The 23995-nt window shown below is 45.0% G+C and overlaps 1 protein-coding gene across 3 annotated transcripts in view; it reads right to left on the bottom strand.

Annotated features, from left to right (window-relative positions):
- Positions 1-23995, bottom strand: part of AMOTL1 (angiomotin like 1) — a 126077-nt gene that overhangs the window by 44115 nt on the left and 57967 nt on the right. For all 3 annotated transcript variants that reach the window (XM_021665635.2, XM_012444847.3, XM_064365434.1), the window contains exons 3-6: positions 21358-22282; positions 11911-12202; positions 3273-3417; positions 1305-1394 (exon numbers count right to left, since the gene is read on the bottom strand). In XM_021665635.2, the coding sequence (XP_021521310.2) occupies positions 1305-1394; positions 3273-3417; positions 11911-12202; positions 21358-22223 (1393 nt within the window). In that variant the 5' untranslated portion in view covers positions 22224-22282. The remainder of the gene's footprint in view (positions 1-1304; positions 1395-3272; positions 3418-11910; positions 12203-21357; positions 22283-23995) is intronic.

Below are 23995 nucleotides of genomic sequence, written 5' to 3'. Positions count from 1 at the left end.
TCAAATGACATCCCTGACAAGAAGCCAGAATATCCACAGAGTGCACAACACTGGCATTGCTGACGTATCTGCCAAAGACACTTACCATACCTAGTCATGCAGCCATCCAGAAGGAATGTGTCAGAATCCTAAATGCAAGTAGTAAAGACAACTCACCTTTCCAATGAAACTGAGGTGAGCTCTATTGCACCCACAGGAAGAGACACAAGATAAATTTCGTTACAAAAGCAAGTGATTCAAAGTGCTGATATAGGCCTTCATGTGAATCTGGAACAAAGGCCAATCATCTGAGGCCACAAAGGAATCCCAGGCAAAAGCCCTAGATAGTATTAGTGTCCATTTGCAAAAAACAGGATTTAAAAAATGGAGCTAGTATTAACAGCTGGAATGCAATCATGAGTCAATCTGGGGGATACACAGGAGTTAAACCTAACCAAACAGTTTGGAAATTAGAAAATTCAACCAAAAATGTTCCATTCTTTAAAATGTAGAGCTGCACTGAGGAACCTACGCATCAGAAGACCACTATCTTAAGACAGATGGCTTGTACCTGAATACATTACTTTTTTTGTTCTGAATTGTCTTAACTTTGCGAGCACTTACTCATAATCTTATTGAGAATTATGACATAGATATGAATTCAATTTTCAAAGCAGCTTAAAAAAAGACAGTTGGATTTTAAAATTTCTGGTTAGTGCAATGAACACACAGAAATTCAAACCTTGATCAATGCTTTCTCAAAATCCATTTAATTCTATCATTTGCCTCTGCTACAATTAATAAAATATTCTCTCAATAAATCGAGGCTTACAAAGCCACTGTTCATTATTTCTGGCTGAAATGGGCTCGGTGGCTTCTGGAAATGAGTGTCACACATGGAGATATATAATGCGATCACTTAGAACTCTACAACCTACATGAGGACAAAACCTGCCCAGAGATAACCAAACCCCACCACTAGGCCTCCTTCCCTTTCCTGGAGAAAAAGGGTCATAACTTATCTGAAGCAGTGAGTGCCAGACCATGCTGTGAAGTTGCCATTGCTTGAAGTGTATTATAGAGACACAGAGAGAAACTGTAGGTCAGGACAGAATAAAAACTACTAAAGCAACACATAGGGACCTCGGCTTTGTCTCAGGCAGACCTAGGCAGGCCTCATCTGAGGCCAATAGGTGGTAGGCGAAATTAACAAACAAAAAGCAAACAGCACAAAACCTACTTGAAACTAATATGATTCTTCCCTCAGGCCCTCGTTTTTAAACGAGCAAATTGTGGGATAAATAACTAAGTAAGTGGAGACTCACTCTGGGAAGCATAATGCCCCTCTGCAGCTTTGTCTTCGTGCCCTTCGTATTCCCTGCTGGATAGTTGCCTGTTGGCAGTCTCCAGTCGATCTATGAACAAAGAGGAAATGATTACAAAGAAATGTATACGGATTACTTTGGGAGGCCGAGGCAGGTGGATCACGAGGTCAAGAGATCGAGACCATCTTGGTCAACATGGTGAAACCCCCTCTCTACTAAAACTACAAAAATTAGCTGGGCATGGTGGTGCACACCTCTACTCCCAGCTACTCGGGAGGCTGAGGCAGGAGAACTGCTTGAACCCAGGAGGCGGAGGTTGCGGTGAGCCAAGATTGCGCCATTGCACTCCAGCCTGGGTAACAAGAGCAAACTCTGTCTCAAAAAAAAAAAAAAGACGGATTGAAATCATCATCTAACTGAGAGACGAAATAGGTGCCAAGAGCTGGGGAGGAAGAGATGTTCAGGCGGGAGCCCAAGAGCTAGGGAGGAAATGATGCTCAGGCAGGAGCCCCAGATGGAATGACTTGGGGACAGACAATAACTGTGTCCCAAAATATCAAAAGAAAAGGCTTCAGATGCCACTGTGTCTTTATGCCATCTAACGCCAAAGCACATGCAACAGCAGCAGGCAGCTAGTGACAGGTGTTGAGAAAAACCACCTCACTGCTTCCAAGGCCAGCAAACCTCTGATTTGAAGTGTTCACAAGGGCAGTCTCCTTGGCCTCAAACCCAGCCCTAGTCTAATCTTGATCATCGGCTGTATATTTTAGCCAGTGACAGGTCTCTGTATCTCAGAATCAAAGAAATGAAAATTAAAAAATACTCAAAAAAGTCAAAAGGACCTAATGCATGAAGACTGTACACAGCAAGCTCTATGTTTCCTCAAACCACTTGGTAAATCTTTAATTATTCAATAAATAATCCAATTCAACAAGTACTCACTGGATGCAAACGACACTCAACCCACAAGGGTTTATGGCAACAGAAAAGGTGGGATCTAGCTACTGAGTACTATCAGGGTATTGAGTGTTTTCACATATGAAGCAACTTAAAATGGTCTGGCTGAAAGTGACGTAACATTTATACGTTAACTCATTGTGCACATTGGAGATTGCCAAAATCTAGCAGCAGGTGGCTCCTATCTTTGAGCGAGTTTATTGTCCACTTATTTCACAACTGTGGGGATTTTTTCGCCCAGAGGAACGTATGTCTAGCTCTGTCTTCTATACGACACCTAGCAAGACTTAAGTGCTGCCTTTTTTTTTTTCTTTTAGACGGAGTCTCGCTCTGTTGCCCAGGCTGGGGTGCAGTGGTGCAGTCTCGGCTCACTGCAACCTCCACCTCCCGGGTTCAAGCAATTCTCTGCCTCAGCCTCCCAAGTAGCTGGGATGACAGGAGCCCACCACCATGCCTGGCTAATTTTTTTTGTATTTTCAGTAGAGACAGGGTTTCACCATCTTGACCAGGATGGTCTTGAATTCCTGACTTTGTGATTCACCCATCTCGGCCTCCCAAAGTGCTGGGATTACAGGCATGAGCCACCGCGCCCAGCCTTTGTGCTGCCTTCCAAAGAGTGCCATCAAATGACAGCCTGATGTGGAAAGGGTTGTGCAGCCAACATTGATCTTTTCAAACATTCGGATTCTTATGTCATGAATCACAGTTTCGTACTTTTAAAGCAAGAAGGAGCCACACACAGAATCGTTCCTTCAACAGACTCGTGCATACAGCCTGTCACTTCCAAAGCTCAATGCTGCAATCTACAACCCACAAGGCAGAAAATAACAATTCTGCTTTTTGAGCACCTCCTCCCTTCCCCAGATGGTTGAAATATACAAGATTATCCAACACACGTAGACTAGCACCTAGTCTACCTCTGCAAAGCACTGAGTGCAAAGCACTCTGGCCCTGAAGTCGTGCTTTTAGCTACACAGGTAGTTTAGGTAGAAAGAACATGAATAAACATGCCTCGGAGGTCTCTGTTGAAATCATGAAGTCTTCTAATCTCGCCTTCCAATTTGTTTCTCATCGCCTTGTCCAGTGACTCTCGCTTGGTGGTAGACTTGACCAGACTTTCATAGGCTTCCGAAATTCTCTGAAGTTCTTTTTCAAACTAAAAGAAAGAACTGACATTAAAGTGGTACTTTTGACATTTATGCTGGTGTCTTGGTAAAACGGAGTCTTAGGCACTGCCAGTATAAGGGCTGTATCCTCAATGCAGCCTTTCTGCATCTTGTTTCACATGTACCAAATTGTATAATCGATTTCACTCCCTAACCTGCTCTCTAAATACTACTTAGGATCTGGTAAATTATAGGCTTACAAGTCTGGCCGAATGGTCTGATGTCACCTTGTAAAAATCCCTCTGTACCAATATTAGAAATCTAAACATAACTTAAATCTTTTACACTTTTAATGGCAATTTATAGCTACTGTGATTATTCCCAGTTGACAACAGGAAAATATTAAAGTACAAAAAAAAATTAAAGAACTATAATTAGAACCCAAGTTGCCCGACTCCATGTACAGTGCTGTTTCCAGAGACAGTCCTATCTGTCCCCAAAGGAACATAAAATCCACTGGAGGAAAGGCTTCATTACCTAGTATTTTTAAGTACTTTGTCTATGAAAGTAGCTATATGGTGCAGTGGCTCATGCCTGTAATCCCAGCACTTTGGGAGGCTGAGGTGGGTGGATCACCTGAGGTTAGGAGTTTCAGACCAGCCGGGCCAACATGGTGATGGTGAAACCCCATCTCTACTAAAAATACAAACATTAGCCAGGCATGGTGGTGGGCACCTGTAACCCAGCTACCTGGGAGGTTGATGTGGGAAGATCACTTCAACCTGGGAAGCAGAAGTTGCAGTGAGCAAGATCACTTCACTGCACTCCAGTCTGGGCAACAAAGCGAGATTCCATCTCAAATAAATAAATAAAAGGATTAATGGACATGTACCTCATCATAAACAAATGTATCACAGAAAATCTCTTTATATGTAGGTATAGATAGCCAAGATATTAAAACCGTTTTTAAAAATATTTCACTAGATCAAAAACTAACTGGGGAAGCCTTTAATCTATGGCACATATACATTGACAACAAGTAGCTCTATTCAAATAGGAACTTGACATAATAGTGTGGTTTTGATGTAGAGATGAATAAATCCCATTGTATTGTTATATAACAGAAATGCAAGAGCAAGGGTAAAGACCAGGTGAGGGTGCCTGCAAACATGGATGGAGACCTGATGAGATGCCGCTAAGGTCAGAATCAAAGGCAAAGCTGATGGGGTTGAAAGCACTAGTGCCCTTCACTGGGCCCCAGGAGATCAGAGCCATGATTTCAGTCTTTCCACAGGACAGCGATGGCACCAGGAGCCAGGGACCCTCTTTTCTGAGCCCCAACTGCCCAGATCAGAAAGTCCCTGCCGAGACTCCTGTAAATAATACATATGCGAACAGATATTCATTGTTTGCTTACATGTTAGGTATTTTTCCAGAAGCTGAGGATACAGACATAAGGAAGGCAATTCCTGGCCTTTAGGAGCTAAGAGTCTTAAGTTGGCCTGTAAATATTTCAGAGAAATGGTAGTCCAGGGATGAGGGCAAGGCAGAAGTGGCAGGAGCTAGGGCCGAAAGGAAGGACTTTAAGTTATGAGCAGGGGAGGCTTAGTGGGGGTGAGAGGTACTGGGGAAAGAAGGTTATAATTCTGATCTCATTCGAGTTTTTACAGAGACAAAGCTAATTGTTGGAGACAAAAGCTAAGGTTGGAGGGCGGGGGCTGGTGGGAGACGAGGTAGAAGAGACAGCCAGGTGAAAAACTAATGTAAATAGCTCAATGATGACAAGAGGCTGAACTATGACACTAAAAGGACAAACTCCAAAGACACTAATGAGTAGAATCAACAGGTTTTGGTGACTAGGTGCAGGCAATAAGGAGAAAGCAAGCAAAGACAACACAGACGTTCACAGCTTAGAAGATGGGGTAATAAGAGGTAACCAAGGTAAATGATTATAAGAGAAACAAGCTCACTAAAGAAAGAAAACTAGTCTGGGTTTGGAGATACCAGGTCTGAGGAAGCTGCCGCACATATTAGCAAAGATTTCTAGTTAGCAGGTGAACATGCGGTCTAAAAGCCAGGAGGGTGGCTGGAGTGTCCTCAGCGTATAGGTGACAGATGACATCAGAAAGCAGAGGCCACTCAGGGAGAGAAACAGAAGATTAGAGGGCCAGAAAGGCATTCACGCCAAAGGAGAGGCTGGTCACCAGGGAAAAAGACCGAAGCCAGTGGCGCCGTAGGAGCCTAGAAGCCAAAAACTTACAGGAGGAGAGATACTGTGGTCAGCACCCCCAGAGGTTACAGAAGGGCTGGGACATAGCCGAGAAGAGGCCGACGAGCAGGCTGGAGAGCACGGGGGCTTCTGCTTAGCATCAGCCAACTGGAGCTGAGCTGAGAAGATCAAGGCTCCTTTTGGTACCACCTTATGTTGCCAAAGGCCTCCTCCTACCACAGTGGGTTCTTCCGTGTTCCCCTCACTTTAGCAAGGCCTTTCTGGTTCTTCCACAGAGATCATGAACTGCTGGTCATGCAGCAGCACAGAGAGCAGCATGTCCTGAATCCTGTTCATAGCCTTACCATGAATTATGATCCTGTCTTTAAATTTTATTTACAAAAGAGATGGCTCCCAGACATACTAACATCTCTTTGCTCTTATCGATAAAGGGTGGCCTTTGTTTTCAGACAGCTCGGCATGTCACAGGGATAGTCCCCATCAAGACCAAAGGGCATCACCAAGTCACCAGGGAAGCTGAGAGTGTCACACTCTGAGGCATCCACCGTGAGAGTGGTGTTCAGGCTTCCAGCCCAGGACAACTAGCGAGGCTTCCTTAACTACACCCACAGGGACCCTTCCCTTGGTCTGATTTTATAGTATTTTTTTTAATCTGTTGTATTTCTCTCACTGGAATTCTAATCTGCATCTGCATTTTGCATCTCTGATTTGACTACTAACCCCTCGAGGGTAAAATAGCTCTTACTGTCCTGGAATTATGCCTTGCCCATGACAAAATACTGAGTGACTAATTAATCTTTAAATGTATAACTCCTAAAGACAGATTTGGACACTGAATCATGCATTCTTTCCTTTCACTCAAAGAATTTCCCTCTGCATACTGTAAAAGGAAACTTTAGGGTCCCTACCATGATGCAGTTTACTACCTTAAATCTTAAAACAATCAAGACCTGACGTGGTTATGTGCTTAGAAGGGACCTAGAGAAAAAACAAAGGTCTTAGTTCAGAACAAGGTAATTCCTATGAGAACTGATAGCTGTAACGGTAGAGAAAGACTAATCTCCCTCAGTGTGTGCTATCGATATGGTTTGTCCCCAGCGAAACTCATGTTGAAATTTGACTCCCAGTGTGGTGGCATTGGGAGGTGGGGCCTAGTGGGAAGTGTTTGGGTCATGGGGGTGGGTCCCTTGTGAATGGCTTGGTGTCTTTCTTGCAGTAGTAAGACTAGATTGGTTTTCGCAGGAATGGATTAGCTCTTATGAGAGCAGGTTGTTACGAAGAAGGACATCCCCTTCAAGTTGTGCCTCTTCACACACGTCCGCTTCCGCCTTCTGCCATGTTGTGACACACAGCATAGGAGCCTGTACTGGAAGCCAAAAAGATACCAGCATCATGCTTCTCAAACTTCCCAGCCTGCAGAATCATGAGCTAAATAAACCACTTCTCTTTATAAATTATCCAATCTCAGATATTCAGTTATAATAATACAAAAGGGAATAAGAACGTATGGTTACAGAAGCAGAGGTATCGCTAGATGTAGGAAGTTAAATAGATGCAGGGTTTTTTGTGTTTTTTTTGACAGTCTCACTCCATCACCCAGGCTGGAGTGCAGTGGTACAATCTTGGCTCACTGCAAACTCTACCTCCCGGGTTCAAGTGATTTTAATGCCTCAGCTTCCTGAGCAGCTGGAATTACAAGCATGCACCACCATGCCTGGCAATTTTTTTTTTTTTTTTTTTTTTAGTAGAGCTGGGGTTTCACCATGTTGAGGCTGGTCTCGAACTCCTGACCTCAAGTGATCTGCCTGCCTTGGCCTCCCAAAATGCTGGGATTACAGGCATGAGCTACTGCACCCGGCCCAGATGCAGATTTTTGACTCAACATAAAGAAACATTTCCTAACTACATTTTCCAGAAGTGTAATATATCCATTAGTGAGCTTCTCTTCTCTGGAAGCATTCAAGTAAAAGATGAATACCTCCTTTCAGAGACATGACACAAGAATTACTAAGGAATGGGAACTTGAAATGGACTCATTTTAAGAATTTTAAGACTAAAGCTTTTTATTTCTGACTGTACCCTCCTTCAGAGTAAAACCACACCTCCTTCTTTCTGTTTCTCCATGTTCAGAACATCTTAAGCACCCTCTGACATTTGTTGAAGATACAGGGAAGGTTAGACAAGCTGTTTTGATACAAAAACTATCCAGACCAGCTCAGACTCTGAGTATGGTGCAGAAAGGGAATCCCAGTTTACTTTGCCAGCTCTCATCCTCCTTTTCAGCCTAGGTGTCAGGGAGCTCTTAGGCCAGACAGTAAGAATCCCTGCAATCACAGAAATACACTCAATGTCCCAGAGAGAATTACAAGCAGAGCAGAAAGCCCTGCATGACTTCCACTGGCACTGTAGTAATAAGCAAGTGGACAGAGATGGCCCTGAGAAAATCTCAGCCATTCTAAGCTCCAGGTACTACTGGTTTTCTCCCTGAGCACCTTCACGTGTACCACTCAGGGCTGCCCAGGACCAAAGAAAGGCCTGCTGTGCAAGCCACAGACTGCCCAATCAAAGCCACCTTTGTTTCACTCACAAAAGAGGGTCTTCACTAAAGCAAGCCCCGGGTAACTGTCAATGCTTGGCCCTCTCTCATCAAATGCCCGTCTATTCCCTGATGGCTTTCGAGGCCAACCCACTCAACAGGCTACAGTACGGCCCTGGTAGAAACTCCATCTGTTAATTAAGTTTCAGGGAAACTGGGAGGAAAAAGATGCAAAAAACATAACCAAAAGATAAGACTGAAAACAACAGCTCTTTCTGGGGATCCTCGACCATCATTCTAATATTAACAGTGATAATCACAACCTTGTGCCTCTTTGGAAACAGGGTCTTCATATCTAGGCTGGGATTTTAGAGTCTCCGAGTTTAACTGTTCTCTTCTACTGTTCCTGGCACAGTATGCGTTGGCTAAACTCTGCAATTAAAAATTCATCTATTTTTAGTTCTGCTGTTACAATGCATCTCTGCAAGTGCCAAAGCGTTCCCAATGCTGCAAGGAACTCAGATGGGATGATACTGTAACACAGGGGACAGGAGCAGGTTGCAGGGGCATCCCAAAAGGCGTGCACTGTTCCCCTATTGAATGAATTTTTTCCAGGTCCTTGGGATCTCACTCACCCAAGAATGAGTAGGAGACCCTGGTAGCAGTGATACTGTTCAAGTAAATATCGGACCCAAAGAGCTTTGCAGAAAAGTGATTTATGAGGCAGAAAGAGAGAAAGAGAAATAGAGAGAGAGTGAGCTCCCACCTGTCACGGGAGGGGGTCCAGAGATGGAGTTCGCACAGGTAAGAGGCAGGGGGACTTTAAATCTAGGAGTTACTCCCACCTCATTCAAGTTCTTGTCCCATGAGAGGAGTTCTTTCAAACTTCCACTGGAGTGATTGATCTTTGACTTTGATATTGGATTGGCTGCCCTTTTCACTGGCTTTCTAAACAAAGGAAGTTTACCTGGGCAGTCTACCTTCCACGCGTGGTAAAGTTAGACAAAGAACTCTAGGGTCCTGGAAAGAGAAGTTAACATAGTCCTTCAATACTGTGGGCATAGCGGGGTCATACCCTACAACATCGTGCAGCAGGCCCACCCGAAACAGGGGTCACATCCATGCCAGAAGAACCGGCAGCTATCATCACTGAGAAGCAAAGTTGTCAGCCCAACTGAACACCCTCTACCCAGATGAAGGCTTAGGCAGCTGCTAAGAACACGGAGCAGCAAGGCTAGGGATGAGGGTGGATCCAGGACTAGGGCGACGTGAGGAATGCAACACAAAAAGTGTTACGCACGAAGTTCAGGCAGCTCCTGTGTCTCCTGGTCCCAGTTGTTGAGAACAGCTTTCCAACTTGTGATGAGTATGGCGAGTATCTATCAAAATCTGAGGTTTTTAATTGATAATTCCATTTTTACATATGATAGATCAATGTAGTCCATAAGTCCTCATATAACATCATCGACAGGCTCTTGGAAACTGCAGCTTTAAGTGAAATAACACACAGCAGGCCTCCAAATAATGTCATTTTCTTCAACGTCATTTCACTGTGATGTTGATGAGGAAAAAACTGGTTTTACTTAAAACTGTAGTTTCCAAGAACCCACCGATGATATTAAATGAGAACTTACTGTACTTACAGAACAATTTATAACATTCAAGGGACTGAAACAGCTTTGGGTTCCAGAAGGAACACCGCTTTGGATTAGTCTTCTCTTGCAGAAGTCATCAAAATCCTTTTGGCCACAACTTTTAAGAACCATTCTCTGTGCAGGGATATTGACACACTGGGAGGCTGAGCCGTTTTAGTTTTCAAAATGGAAATGTACATCAAAACCGAGAAACAGACGTACGTTATAGGTCAATAAAAAGTACACGTTAATACAAAGACAATGAAAAATAACAAGGTCTCCAATTTCTGCACCGTTTGTGTATCTCTCCAGAAACAGCCACAAGAAAAACCCCAGCATCAAACTCTGCCTTCAAGTGGGTCTGTATAGCTTCCTGATGTGTCCGCCTTGGAGCTTCGTTAGGAGAAGAAAGAAGTGCTTGTTTCCCAAGAAGTGCTGAGTCAGCGCTTCCCGATTTTTCAGCCCATACCGAAAAAGAAGCTGCCCAAAAATGTCAGAGGCAAGACTGGACCTGTGCAGCGTCTTATAGGCTGAGGGCCATGAGACAACATGCCTATTTCCCAACTTCTAAGGGTACAAGAAGGGGCAGGAGTGAGGCTGCAATCTTCAGGCGGCCCTCATTTGTTTCTGGCTCTCATTTTCCCCCTTCAATAAAGGCAGCCAGAGCTCTCTGAGCCAAGTCTGGTCTTGACTTCAGGGAGCTCCAGACCTTTTCAAAAGAAGCTCTGCACAAACATGCTGGGACAGACTGTCTGTGAAGATATGCACCCTCAAATCCACTGCTCCCTGATTGCCCTCAGGAAGCAAGAAGAGCCTACGACTCTAAAACCCTTGACCAGCAAAATGAGCAGCTTCACCTGTGAAATCAACACTAACTCATCAACACTAAATGGGCCAGCCTGTGCACTAATTGTCACGCACAGCCAAAGTGACAATGTTCTTGTAGGCAGGTGGGGTTTAAACTCCTACACTTCAACTTTACAGAAGCCCTTTATTCCCAAGGGAAGAGCCTGGCACTTAGACTCTTAAAGGATCACCACTACTACTCATGCCTCCTCACCCCCGAAAAGGAAATTCGAGTGCTCTGTGGTTGTCCTGCCCTAAAACATCCTGTTACCGTTGCCCGCCACCCTGCATCCTACCTGTAGCACATCAGATGCTGACTTAGGAGTCATCACGAAATCACTGCCCAGCAACAGCTTGTTCTTGTTGGACGTTCCCCTATTTACATTGGCTCTCAGCATAAATCTCTAAGAATAATGGCTGCTATACATTCAAATATTCCAACAGTAACTACACAGGCTGGAATTACTCAGCATCTCCCCACCTGATAAGTCACAAGCATGCAGAAAGCACACAATAACTCATACTCTTGACCCTCTCATGTTGAGGCAAGACTGCTTTATGCAGAGAGCAGCCAATGAAATGAACATGACAACACAAGGTTCCTGTCTGAGATTCCCACATTTAAAAGAAAATTTGGTATCTCTCACTTCATTTCCCTGTGGTTTTATTTACTTTTGATTTTTGAGACAGGGTTTCATTCTGTCACCCAGGCTGGAGTGCAGTGGAGCAGTCTTGACTCACTGCAACCTCTGCTTCCCCAACTCATGTGATCCTCCCGAGTAGCTGGGACTACAAAGCATGGGCCACCATGCCTGGCTAACTTCTGTAATTTTTGTAGAGACAGGGTCTTGCTATGTTGCCCATGCTGGTCTCAAACTCCTGGGCTTAAGCAATCCACCTGCCTCAGCCTCATAAAGCGCTGGGATTACAGGTATGGGCCGCCACTCCCAACCTCCTCTGTGCTATTTACTCTCCGTGTTCCCTCTTCTCCACTTGTACATGTGGGGAAATCCTACGTAGCCTCTGAGTCTCTGAGGGTCACATCTGCTGTTCCTACAGTAGACCCCTCATACTCTTACTGCAGGTATTAGCCTATGCAACTCTCTCCCCTTTTTGGAATGTAAGCTCCTCCAAGGTAGGAACTGGGTCATATTTATTTCCATCTCCCGAAAGCCTTGCACAGGGCCTGGTACAAAAAGAAGTCTAGTGCAATGTTGGCAAGTCAGTCAGTGCCTCCACTCCCCGTGACCAGGTGAAGAATTTTGTCTCCCGCCCGTTCCCCAGGGACGTCACGCACCTTGTGGAGCTTGTCAGCATTGTCGTAGTAACCCTGAAGTTCCTGGTGAAGCACCCGGTTCTCCTCTGTCAGTATCTCCACCATTTGCTGGGCTCGCTCCACAATTGCAAAGGCATCTGGGCCAAGTTGCTGGCTGGGGGAGGCGGCGGGCGGGGGCTGTGGAGCACCCAGGGCCATCGGGGGCGGAAGTGGCAGGGAGACGGAGTGCAGCGGCCCGCTGATGGAGGAGGTCTGGGAGGACATGGGGCTGTGCTGCTGCATGGTTGACGGGAACGGAAGTTGGCATGGGCGGCTGCAAGGCAAGGGAAGGTAGCAGTCAGAACCAGGGGAAATGGTGGGAGCAGGAAGGAAGGCCCGACAATACTGGCACTGTTGATGGCTTCCACAGTCAGAGGCCATCAATGCACGTCCCAGTGGGAGGTATTCACTGTGCTACCATCTCAGTCAGCACTGTTCTGGCTATTGGGGGAAGAGCCATCAAGAGAGACCAGGTCCTTGCTCTCAGACATTTACATTCAAGGGAGAGAGACAGGCAAGCCACCCAACAAGAAAGCCAGGTATCAAAATGGAACCAGTACTCTCCAAAGAATAAGGTAGACTGATGTGACAGGGAAAGACCCCGTGGCTACCTCCTACTCAGAGGGCAGAGAAGGAGTCTCTGCGTAGGGGTGCTTTGAGCTGAAGTCAGACTGAAAGACAGGTGGTTTGGACGGAGCCAGTAAAGAAGCAGGGGAAAGGACTATTCTGGGTAGGAGGTGTCAGCTAGCACAACGGTCCCCAACCACTGGGCCATGGAGCAGTACCCATCTGTGGCCTATTAGGGACTGGGCCACATAGCAGGAGGTGAGCAGCAGATGAGTGAGCAAAGTTTCATGTGTATTTACAGCCGCTCCCCATGGTTCTGTCAGCAGTGACATCAGATTCTCATAGGAGCATGAAGTCTCTTGTGAACTGTGCATGCAGGGGATCTAGGTTGTGTGTTCCTTATGAGACCCTGATAACCTATCACTGTTTCCCGTCAACCCCAGATGGGACCATCTAGTTGCAAGAAAACAAGTTCAGGGCTCCTACTGATTCCACATTATGGTGAGTTGCACAATTATTTCTTTATATATTACGATGCAATAAGAATAGAGACAAAGTGCACAATAAACGTGATGCACTTGAATCATCCTAAAACAACCCCAAATTCCGCCAGCATCTGTGTAAAAATCGTCTTCCACAAAATGGGTCCCTGGTGCCAAAGAGGTCGCAGACACTGAGCCAGTGCACTGGGCCTGAGGCGGGAATTAGCACTGGCACAAGCAAGTGGTATAAGGCACTGCCAGCGAGTAGCAGTGCAAGGTCAGGGGCCGCGGCCGACTTCGCCTTAGCGTGTACAGAGGCCAAGGGAGGAGCTGCCTCTCCTGTGGTGTGCACAGAATGCGGCGCATGGCGGCCGGCGCACACACGTGGAGCCCAGTGAGGCTCAGGGGTGGCCTAGGTGAGAACTGAGGAGAGCTCAGAGTAGTGGCAGAAGAGAAACAGGGACTGCGATTTGTTTTGTATATATCATGGATGGGGAAAAGGGAAGTCAGGAAAATTAAAAATTACTCCTAGATTTTGGGCTCTACACAAATTGATAGGGGCACCATATTTAATGAAATGGGAAGTCTTGGGGAGAAACTGATTTGTTTTGCTGAGGTAAGGGAGGTCTAGAGCTCAAGAGTCTAATTTTAGCCATGTTAAAAACACACACACACACACATAAGGGTGTCCCTTCAAGCTCAAACACCTGGTATTAGCTCCTATCTTTGAGATCATGAATTTCCTTCCCCTGTCCCCGTTCCTAACAATTCCATCCTAACTATTCAGTTAACCTGTTTCCTAAGAATCACTGTATTTTCTTTCAACCTAAGCCAAGGGCTGCTAACTGCATTTAGAAATATAAAGGGTATGAACCAAAAAGTATCTGAGACAGATCTCCATCAATTTAGAAAGTTTATTTTGCAAGGTTAAGAATGTGTCCGTGACACAACCTCAGAAGGTGGTGACCACATATGCCCAAGTGGTCGGGGTACAGCTTGGTTTTATACACTTGAGGGAGACATGAGCTGTCAATCAGTATGTTTTGGTTCGGTCTGGAAAGCCTGGACAACGACAAGTGCGAGAGGGGGCTTCTAGGTCATAGGGAGATAGAGAGACAATTAGATGCATTATTTTGAGTCTCTGATTAACTTTTCACTGCATACACAAATTTACATATGAGAGGACGGTAAAGGAATAGTCACTTATGCCTTAGTTTGGCTTAGTGAAACAACAGGTCAGAGTAAGCAGTCACATATGCATTTGTCTCAGGTGAGCAGAGGGATGACTTTGCGTTGGGTCTGTCCATTGTCCACAAGGAATTTTCCCTGTGGGCAAATTGTGAGGGACGTATGTAGCTTTTTTACCTTGGTAGCTATCTTATTTAAGAATAAAATGTGAAGTAGGTTTGCCTGATGCAGTTCCCAGCTTTACTTTTCCCTTTGTATTAGTGATTTGGGGGTTCTAAGATTTATTTCACTTTCACATCCCCCTCCCTTTTCTTTTTCAAATCTTTCAGAAAAAGCATTTTTTAAGAAAATGAATGAGCCTCTGGTCTCAAGTTTTTTCTGATCTCTCATGACTAGGATGGTTTATTCCTAGAAAGGTAGGTGCCAGGTTATTAGGAAAGATCATTTTTAGTAGGTTGTGAAATCTTATATTCTATGAAGAGAAAATAGGGAAGAGAGAAAAACAAACAAAAAAGATGAAGAACAATCCTGGAAAATTGATATAGGCCATATTACTCTGAAGTCCATACATCAATAGGCGGTATCAAAGTGGTTTATGTACGTAAATAGGTTGCTATTATTTTCTTCTGAAGCTTAAGTTGTCTGCCTTCAGTTCGCAGGGCTTTAAGAAAGCACAGCTTCATTTTTACGGTTTTCAAATCAAGAAAAAAATGGGGGGTATAAAATAGGACAGGAAAGAAAGAAAGAAAAAAAAAGCACGTAAAAACATTACTTTGGAGACTTTTAGCCAGGAAAAATTTTAGAATTCAGTCCAAACTATAGAAAATAATAAAAACTGGGCTGGGTGCGGTGGCTCATGCCTGTAATCCCAGCATTTTGGGAGGCCAAGGCGGTGGATCACCTAAGGTCAGGAGTTTGAGACTAGCCTGGCCAACACAGGGAAACACCATCTCTACTAAAAATACAAAAATTTAGCTGGGTGTGGTGGTGTTCACCTGTTATCCCAGCTACTCCAGAGGCTGAGACGGGAGAATTGCTTGAGCCTGGGAGGTGGAGGTTGCAGTGAGCTGAGGTTGTGCCATTGCACTCCGACCTGGGTGACAAGAGCAAAACTATGTCTCAAAAAATAATAATAATAATAATAATAATTTTAAAACATAAGACTAGAATAATAGGTGTAGTCTAGTTTATTTTGAAACATAAATTTTCACTCTCCATTTTTACTAAAGACAAATCATAAGACAAATTTATATGTAAAATAAATGTTAGTTTTACTATACATGGCCTGAGCAAAAAAAAAAAAAAAAAAAACTATTTGCCATATAGGCTCTTTTCTTTTAATTGGCTTTACTGGAACTTTATTCCATAAGAAATCTCAGATGACTGCAATGCTTTGAACCCAGCCTGTGCCTGCAAATACCTGTATTAATTAGGTGAATTCCTCACCTCAACATCCCAGGAAAACTTAGGGCTCTTAGGCCTGTCAGAAAGTGACATTCTTTACTTACCGCAGGTCAGGAACCTGTACAGGGACTGTGTAGACAAGGTATGAGGACAGATTCCCAAAGGGCTTTATGTGGCTCTATAAGTCAACTTCAATTCCTTAAAACAATCTGTTTATATTTTAAAGTATGCCATTCCAATGAAAGCCTTCATAAAGACACTGGTAAAATAAACAGTGTCTCCAACTGAGTCCTATTACAAAAGAAAATGATTCTTACTGAACGTATGCAAATAAGTATACTGCTATAAATCAAATATACTTGCAAATAGTTTTCAAATTCTGGAGAAACCAGGTAGAGAGAAATATGCTTCAGATTTTGCTCACAGGAGTGTAGTTGACCCAACTGTTAAAAGCTATAAACAGTTCAAAGAAAACAGGTTTTCTGGACTCAGAAACAAAAGAATTAGCAACATTTCAAAAAAAATCATAAAAAGATTATTTCAGTCTTTCATTAGTCTATGTAATTAACTCATGTTCTGCTCCATGTTTATGAACACGTTAGCTTTCTATGGGGGTCTTACAAGTTTTTCCTCTATTCTAGTGTCACAGTCTCCAAAGTTGTTAGAAACCTGCATTGGAGAACACCTGTCAGAGTCCTATGTCTGAAGAAAACCCACAACCCTCCCCCTAGGAATAACACCTCCAAATGAAAGCAAACCAAAGACAAACAGACGCCCACACCCAGAGCTGCCAACCCATTAAGTCCGGTCTGTGACAATCTTCCCAGATATCTAAAGAGAAACAGGTATCCACAGAGCTTTCCTCCTAGAGTCTAGAATACTTGAGCAGAATTCTGGTCCTGCTGAAGAAAACAGAAGGTGGGCAGAGTACAGGCTGGACATCACCTGTGATATATTCTGTAAATCTGATTAGAAATTCGCCAGATTTAGTGACCCCAAGTGAAAGCTTAAATCTGTAGCTCCACTGCAACGTACAGCAGTCAAATCTTTACACTCATGGGAGACGCAGTGTGCAGCAAAGAAATCCAGGTTTGCACCCGTCTCCTGCACTTCCAAGCTGCTGGCTGTGACCAAGCTAGTTAACCTCCCTCTCTAAGCCTAAGTGTTCATTATATGTAAAAGTTGTGAAATTAACAGTACCCTCCCTTTTGAGTGTAAAGATTAAGGAAGGTAAGTAACCCGCACAAAGTGCCCGGCACACAGTAAGCATCTGGGGAAGGTTTCACCCTCCTGCTACCACTACACCGCCACAGCTGCTCCATTGTCACCGCTAAGGGTGAAGAAGGAGTTCTAGAAAATGGAAAATTAGAGCGAGCATTAGAGAAAACAGACTTTAGTTTATGCTGAATCCATTAAAATATATATATCTCATAAACAAGAAACATAAAAAGCCAATTTTTGAGATCAAATAAATCTAAGTAGCAAAACATACTCCCCTCCTCCCAAAATTAACCTAGCTAGCTAGGACAAGTTCAAATAGGAAGTTAAGACTATTTGTGAGCAGGGTACAGTGATTCACACCTGTAATCCTAACACTTCGGGAGGCCAAGGTGAGCAGACTGCTTGAGCCCAGGAGTTCGAAGACTTGCCAACATGGTGAAACCCCATCTCTACCAAAAAAAATTACAAAAATTAGTTGGGCATGGTGGCACATGCCTGTGGTCCCAGTTACCAGGGAGGCTAAGCTGGGAGGATCACTTGAGCCTGGAAGGCGGAGGTTGCAGTGAGCTGTGATTGTGCTACTGCACTCCAGCCTGAGCGACAGGCATCTCAAGACAACAAGAACAAAACACTATTTGCCTATTAAATTAGCAAAGATTTTGTAATTATAATGATATAATAACTAACATTTTTCAAAGTGAAGTAAAACAGGCATTGTAATATTTTTACAAAGTTATCTGGCATCAGAAGCTATTAAATGTTCATTATAATTTACCCCAAAATTTCATTTCTAAACAATGATTCCTAGGGAAGTAAGAAAAAACATAGATAATTTGGTAGGCATGATGATGTTCACTCTATTATGGAGAAAATGGTATAAATGGTATACTTTATGAAATATTATGCAGCAGCAACAAAAATGTTGGTTTTGAAAAAACAAAGGATTGTGGAAAAAAGCTTGTGATACAATGCTATCTTTAAAAGGCTGGGATACCAAGCAATATAATTTATGATTATAATATTTGTACAGGAAAAATGTTAGCAGGTGCCTTGGGAAAGTAGACTATTGTAAGTAATTTTTTAGCATCTCTAGTTCCCCAATTTTTTGAAATATGGATAGATTTCTTTGGAAAACAAACATGCATATTGACTAATGTACTCCAAACTACTTTGATAAAAATCAGATCATCCCTTGGTAGTCATTCATGCGTTCATTTCCATTAACAGGACAGATTGCGGAAGCCAAGTCACTACTTCTAGAAGTGGTCTGTTTCCACAAAGAGTCAGAATTAATATCCAAATGCTTGCCTTTGCCGGGCAGGAGGTGGCGGTCATAATTCTCCACAGTAACCATCTGTCTAATTTCCATCTTGTCCTCATTCTTCTCCATTTCCACTTTCAGGTTTGAGGAAAAAGTGTAATGGAACAAGAGCAAAACCAGAGCCTTGATCCCTAACAAGCACACGTTCCTGCAGGTCCCTGCTGCCTTAGCGCCCCCGTCCCCACCAGCCACAGTAGCTCACCCACACGGGCCAAGGTGGCTCAAGTCAACGAGATCAAGGCCTCAGGCCTCTCCCAGGGGGTTCTCATGAAAGAAGTCTAAAAGCTTTACAATCACCCACCAGACATCTCCATCTTTAGGGCATCAGAGTAGGTGAGGGAATTTGTAAGCTACGGAGAGTCAGGAGTGATCACAAAACATTCAAATTCTTATTCTTCTTATAAGTTCTATCATTTGTCTCTTCGGAGTTTTCTGCTTCTAGGCAAAAAGGAGTGAAGTCTCAACAATGTAATGGATTGGACCAAACTACTGAATATTCATTACACACTGAGCCCACGTCTGCAGCACCAGCCAGGGAGATGGACTCCATGATGTCCATCAGAGGCACTGCCTTCTGGTCCAGGGGTCTATGTGGTTCTATGTATGTACACAACAGCCTGCAGCTTCCTAAACCATCACGATCAATGACAAACAGGTAACTCTTGAAGCACAAGATAATGTGCCAGTGAAATGAGAGGGGTCCTCCTTGTCTTCTGGGTCACAGGTAGTTGAACATCACACACTGCTGAGTTTCAGGTCCAATCCTTGGAGTTCAGGCCACATTAAATGTGTCTGAAGCAGGGCTGGTGTGGATGCAACACTGTTTACCCAGTCAGCCAAGGGCTGCACCGCTGGAGCCGTGCTGGCTAGCCATGGCTCTGCTCACAAAGGGGCCTTGTGGCTCTGGGGCCCAGCCTCAATGGCCTGTCTGTGACGTCTCCTGAAACATTTGATGCGTCACATGAAGCGGCTGCCAAGCCTGGCAGTCAGCTCAAGTCCCTCACACACCTCTTCTTCTTTCTAACGTCATAACTTTGAGACAAATGATCTCCAAAAAGTCTTTCCCCCCTCCCCTGACCATTTCTCCCACCTCACATCACACCTATTACCAAATGACAAAAGGCAAAGTGATCCACTGTACGCACTGCATGGTATGTGTATTACTTTACAAATAGCAAAGCAAAGAAGGGGAAGGGGATTTCATTTCAGGGTAGTTTCCCCTCTATCAGGCTCTAGAGGCCGAGTTAAATTATCGGGAAAAAGGGTGAAATATAATCATCCAAACTCTGGTTTGATGGCGGAATAACATCATGGCTCATTTTGAACAACTGTAGTAAATCACTGTGATGCAAATACCAGGGATTTGATCACTTACGACACAAGGAGCTACAAAGGGGGAGGAAGAGCCTCCCGGGCCCCACCTTAGATCCCTGGGAGGAGTCGGCGTATGCACACTGAGGGGGGATGTGTTCTCCTGCCTGGCCAAGGTCTCACAGATGGTTATGCTGCTTCAGAGCTGGCATTCTCAGCCTAATGTGGGGAAATACGTCAGCGTTGGGAAGTCACTGGCAGATCAAGCCACTCTCCCTCTGGCAAGCTCCAGCCTCTCCTTTTTCAGAGGAGGTACAGCAAGGTATGTCCTGCACATAGCCACTGAGGTCGCTTGGGGAAACCCTCGGTTCACCAATTTAGAAGCAGATAAATAAAGCCCTTCGTGAGAATGACATATCCAGTAACAGGCAGTGGCCATGTGTCTTCTCTGCTCCTCCTTCAAAGTCAGCAACATCTAAACATTTCTGACTCCCAAAATGTGATCTTCAGACCCAATTTCTCTCCTGAGAGCTTGATTCGTAATTCCCTTATTTCCATCTTCCCTGTTCCAGAACTTCTGTATCTAACTAATCCTTATCAATTCTATTTCCCTCTCTCTCTTAGCATATAATGCTCCTCTGTTCTCACTGCCCAAGCTTCGGCCACCCTCACCAATTCCGATCTGGACTACTGAAAGCATCCCCGGAGCTCCTTGTGGCCTCGGTCTCCCTTTCTTCAAATTCATCCTGCACTGCCACCAAAACCAGCTGTTAGACATCCATATACCACCCCCGCCGGAAAACACCGCTTTTCCCAATTGCTTATGGATAAATTCTAAACTCCTTGGTACGACACCCAGAGACCATCATCACCAACTTCCCTATCCAAACATGTTTCAACCAAATGGGTCCCAACTTCCCTGTCCAAACACATCCCCTGCCACTTCTTACCACACCCTGGCTCACCAGTGCTCCGCATAAAAACCCACAAGACCTCTTTGTCTGCAGACCCGGCACTCCCTCTGCACAGTACATACTGCTACTTCATCTCTACACTACAGCTCTTATTTATCCTTCAAGTTCCAATTCCAATGTTACCTCCTCTGGGAAACTCTCCCCAGCCCTTTCCAGTTGTGAGTTATACTATCCTATCTGTTATCCTAGCATCCTCTGCCCATTTCTCTCCTAAAACAGCACACTGAATGGCAATGATCTGTTCAGATGCTGGTTTCCTCCAAGACAATGCTATAGGGTCCTGAAGGGCAGGGACCACATCTCATCTCTGAACCTGGAACAGGGCTGCAGGGTAGAGCATACACTCAGTAGGTGCTGCTGAATCCATCAATCAACTGGAAGAATACAAGTGAAGGCTGTAGGAAGAATTAGGGCAAGGGAGTGAATAGATGTTGGCAGTCAGGATACTTGAGTCTAGCCCCCAGCTGCCTCAGAGCTGTGTACTACGAAATTCGTTCATCTCTCCAGGATTTAGCTTCTCATCTGTTGAGTGAGGGGTGGGACTATATGGTTTCTACAGTCCCTTTAACTCCTCCAGTCTAGCATTCAGACTACATTTTCCTTTAAAATCGGCAATGAGAAAAGACTATAAAACCCTCTGGTGATAATATGTTCCAGGAGTTTGGACACTCTCCACAAAGCCATTGGAAAATTGCTGCTTTGCCAGGCCACTAGGCAGAGCTCCCAGGGACGGCTAACAAGTGAGGCCCCTCCCCTAAACTCCTAAATCCCCAGCTGCCTGCTGCTGTGTTTGGAGAAAATCCCCCAGTCGCCCTCTATTCTGTTTTACCCTATATATTCTGGCCACAAAGTGCTTTATTAAATATCATGCACAAGGAAAAGAAGAGCCTGAGGACAAAAACCTAATCTGCCCTGAAAGTAATAAATGCTAATAACATGACTGCTGAATCTTGACAATCACCTTGTTACCCCATACTCAGGGGGTGGCTGGTACCGCAGGACGGCCACATCTGTTCTCACAGGCTGAGGAGGCGGGTAGGGCTTGACCATCTCATGGAGCATCCCCGGGTGCTGGTCACCATAGAAAAGCCCGTGCTCCTGGGTCTTGCTGACCGGGGACATCATTTGCTTGGTCTTGAAGGGGTACTCAGGTGGAGGACCCCGAGGGTCAAGCACTTTACCTGCAGGCTGGGCAGGGGAAGGCCCCCCTCCTGCTTTGAAGCCCTTTCCGTTCCCTGAGCCGGGAAGGTGTTGCTTGGCCCCATTCCTCTCCAGGGACAGCTGCATGATTCTCTCGCTGAGTGAGCGGACGTGGCCCTGCTTCAGTTCCTTCAGCGCCTCGTCCTTATGCGCCTGTCCACTGTTGGCACGATTCACAGTGGGCCTCCCCTCAGTTCGGGACTTCTGACTGGTGCCCCCTGCCATGTAGTAACCATGGCCCACCGCCCCCTGCTGCTGCTGCTGCTGCTGCTGCTGCCCCCTGAAGAACTGCGACTGCGCTTTGGCCTCCTCGTAAGTGGGCAGTTCCTCGTTGTTCTGCTGAGGCTGCGTGGACCGGACCTGTTTCTCCATCACCGTATTGTCCACCTGGTGTTCTTGACCCTGCGGTTCTTGGCGTGCCGACTGGTAGACCATTTGTGGGTCTTCTTGGGTGAGGTTTTCCGCAGAAGAAAAGTTGTTTGTAGGGTGGGCCGGTCCTGCACTCCCTGTGGCCTGGTGCTGAATGGCCAGCAAGTTCATGTTCTCAGTCGGGGTGCCATACCGCAGTTGTTCCTGGATCAGCCGCTGCAATACTGTTCCAGCTGCCGCATCCTCGGAACCTCTCATTTCCACCTCTGAGATCCTCAGGAAGTTTGGGGAGCGGAAGTTACAAAGAGGATCTTCAACTGAAAGATAAACATAGGAAAAAAGGTATCAGGCTGTTCCACAGGAGATGTATGTCTGTGACTATGTGGTACATAATTAACATTCTAACTACAGCAACATTTAAAGATAAGATTTCAAATACATCATCACCTCCATTTACCTGGCAATGTCTCATGGAATTTCTTCTCCTATTCAAAGTGAGTCTACTATTCCCCACTCCCTCTCCTTTGCTTTCTCCTAAACACTGTCCCATCCTTCAACTCCTCCCTTTCCTCTAATCTCCCCACTGACCCTTTCTCTTCACCACATAAACATACCCAAGTCTTTCTCATATTAAAAAACTAATACAAGGGAAAACCAAAATCAAACCAGAAGAAACCACCTTTCCTTGGCCCTCTCATATACCTCTGACTACCACCCTGTATCTCTCTTTTCCTTCTCTTCTAGCTGTGTTCAGTGAGTGCCCTACACTTGCTGTCTCCACTTCCCAAATGCTCTATCCACTACCCTCCCCACTGCTCTGATCAGTAACCAAATCCAATGAGAACTTTCCAGTTACCCTGTTACGCACCTAACCTTTCTGAAGCATTTGACATGGTTGGTCACCCACTTCCTGCAATGCTCTCCTAATCCGGCCTCCAGGTCATCCCTCCTCTTGGTCCTGGCTCCTGCCTCTCTCTACGCACTATCTCTGGCTCCCTTCTCTTCACCTGTCCCTTAAATTCTGGTGTTTCCCACAGCTCTGTCCTGAGTGCTCTTCCACCCTTACACGTCTCCCAGTGACACCATACCTACCACTCGTCATCAGCTACTGACTCATGACCCATCATCTACAACTGCCAGACAATGGCCCTGAGTACTTCTAACTCAACATGGCTTCCTCGTCCTGAATGGTTACCCACTCATCCGAACCCCTGTATTTCCTGCGTCATCTACTTTCTGTCAAGCCAGAAAACTGAAAGTTTTCCAAAATTCCTTCCTCTCTCTTACCCCCAACACCCGGACAGCCACTACCTGTCAATTTGACCTTTTCAACATTTCTGCCAACCCTCTTCCTGTTCCTGTGCCAATCTCCAAGTTCATCATTAATAACTTTAATATAACCACAAGAACTACTTTAAACATGTATATGATGTGCCAGGTATTGTACTAAATTCTCTCCATGTGTTATTTCATTCATTCCACATATAACACTAAGAGGTAGATACTAATTCCCTTAACTTACAAATGAGGAGAGAGGTTCACAGAGGTGAATGGCCGAGGCAACCAGGCAGGAAGAGGCAGCCCGGGATACGACACCAAGTTTGTGTTCATTCCACATTACAAGCGCTTGGCATCACATGCCCAGGTCATTCCGACAGTCTCCTTATCTATTTCCCTGACACTCATCTTATTCCCACTTCCAACCCACCCCTCTGACCCCAGTCTATCTGGCACACTACTTGAAAGACTTTTCCAATGTATAAATCTAATTATGTCACTCTTCTGTACCAAAATTCCTGGATAACGAATTACAGGATAAAACTGGCATCCTATCACATGGTACAGCAGATACTACCTACCGAAGCACTTCATGCTGCTCCCACCTCCCACTGGCAACCCTTTGGAATTTAAGCTCCGTAAATACCCATGTACATATACTTTCTAAGGCATGCTAGCTCTCTCCAGCCTCTGGACCTTGTTTGCCTTTTTCTCTCTGCCTAGAAAGATGCATCTCACCATGTCTCTGGGGA

Source organism: Aotus nancymaae, unplaced genomic scaffold (genome assembly GCF_030222135.1).
Source record: "Aotus nancymaae isolate 86718 unplaced genomic scaffold, 86718_ANA_hifiasm-v0.15.2.pri h1tg000059l, whole genome shotgun sequence".
NCBI lineage: Eukaryota > Metazoa > Chordata > Mammalia > Primates > Aotidae > Aotus > Aotus nancymaae.
Note: the sequence above shows the minus strand (reverse complement) of the source record. Positions and strands in the feature narration are given on the sequence as shown.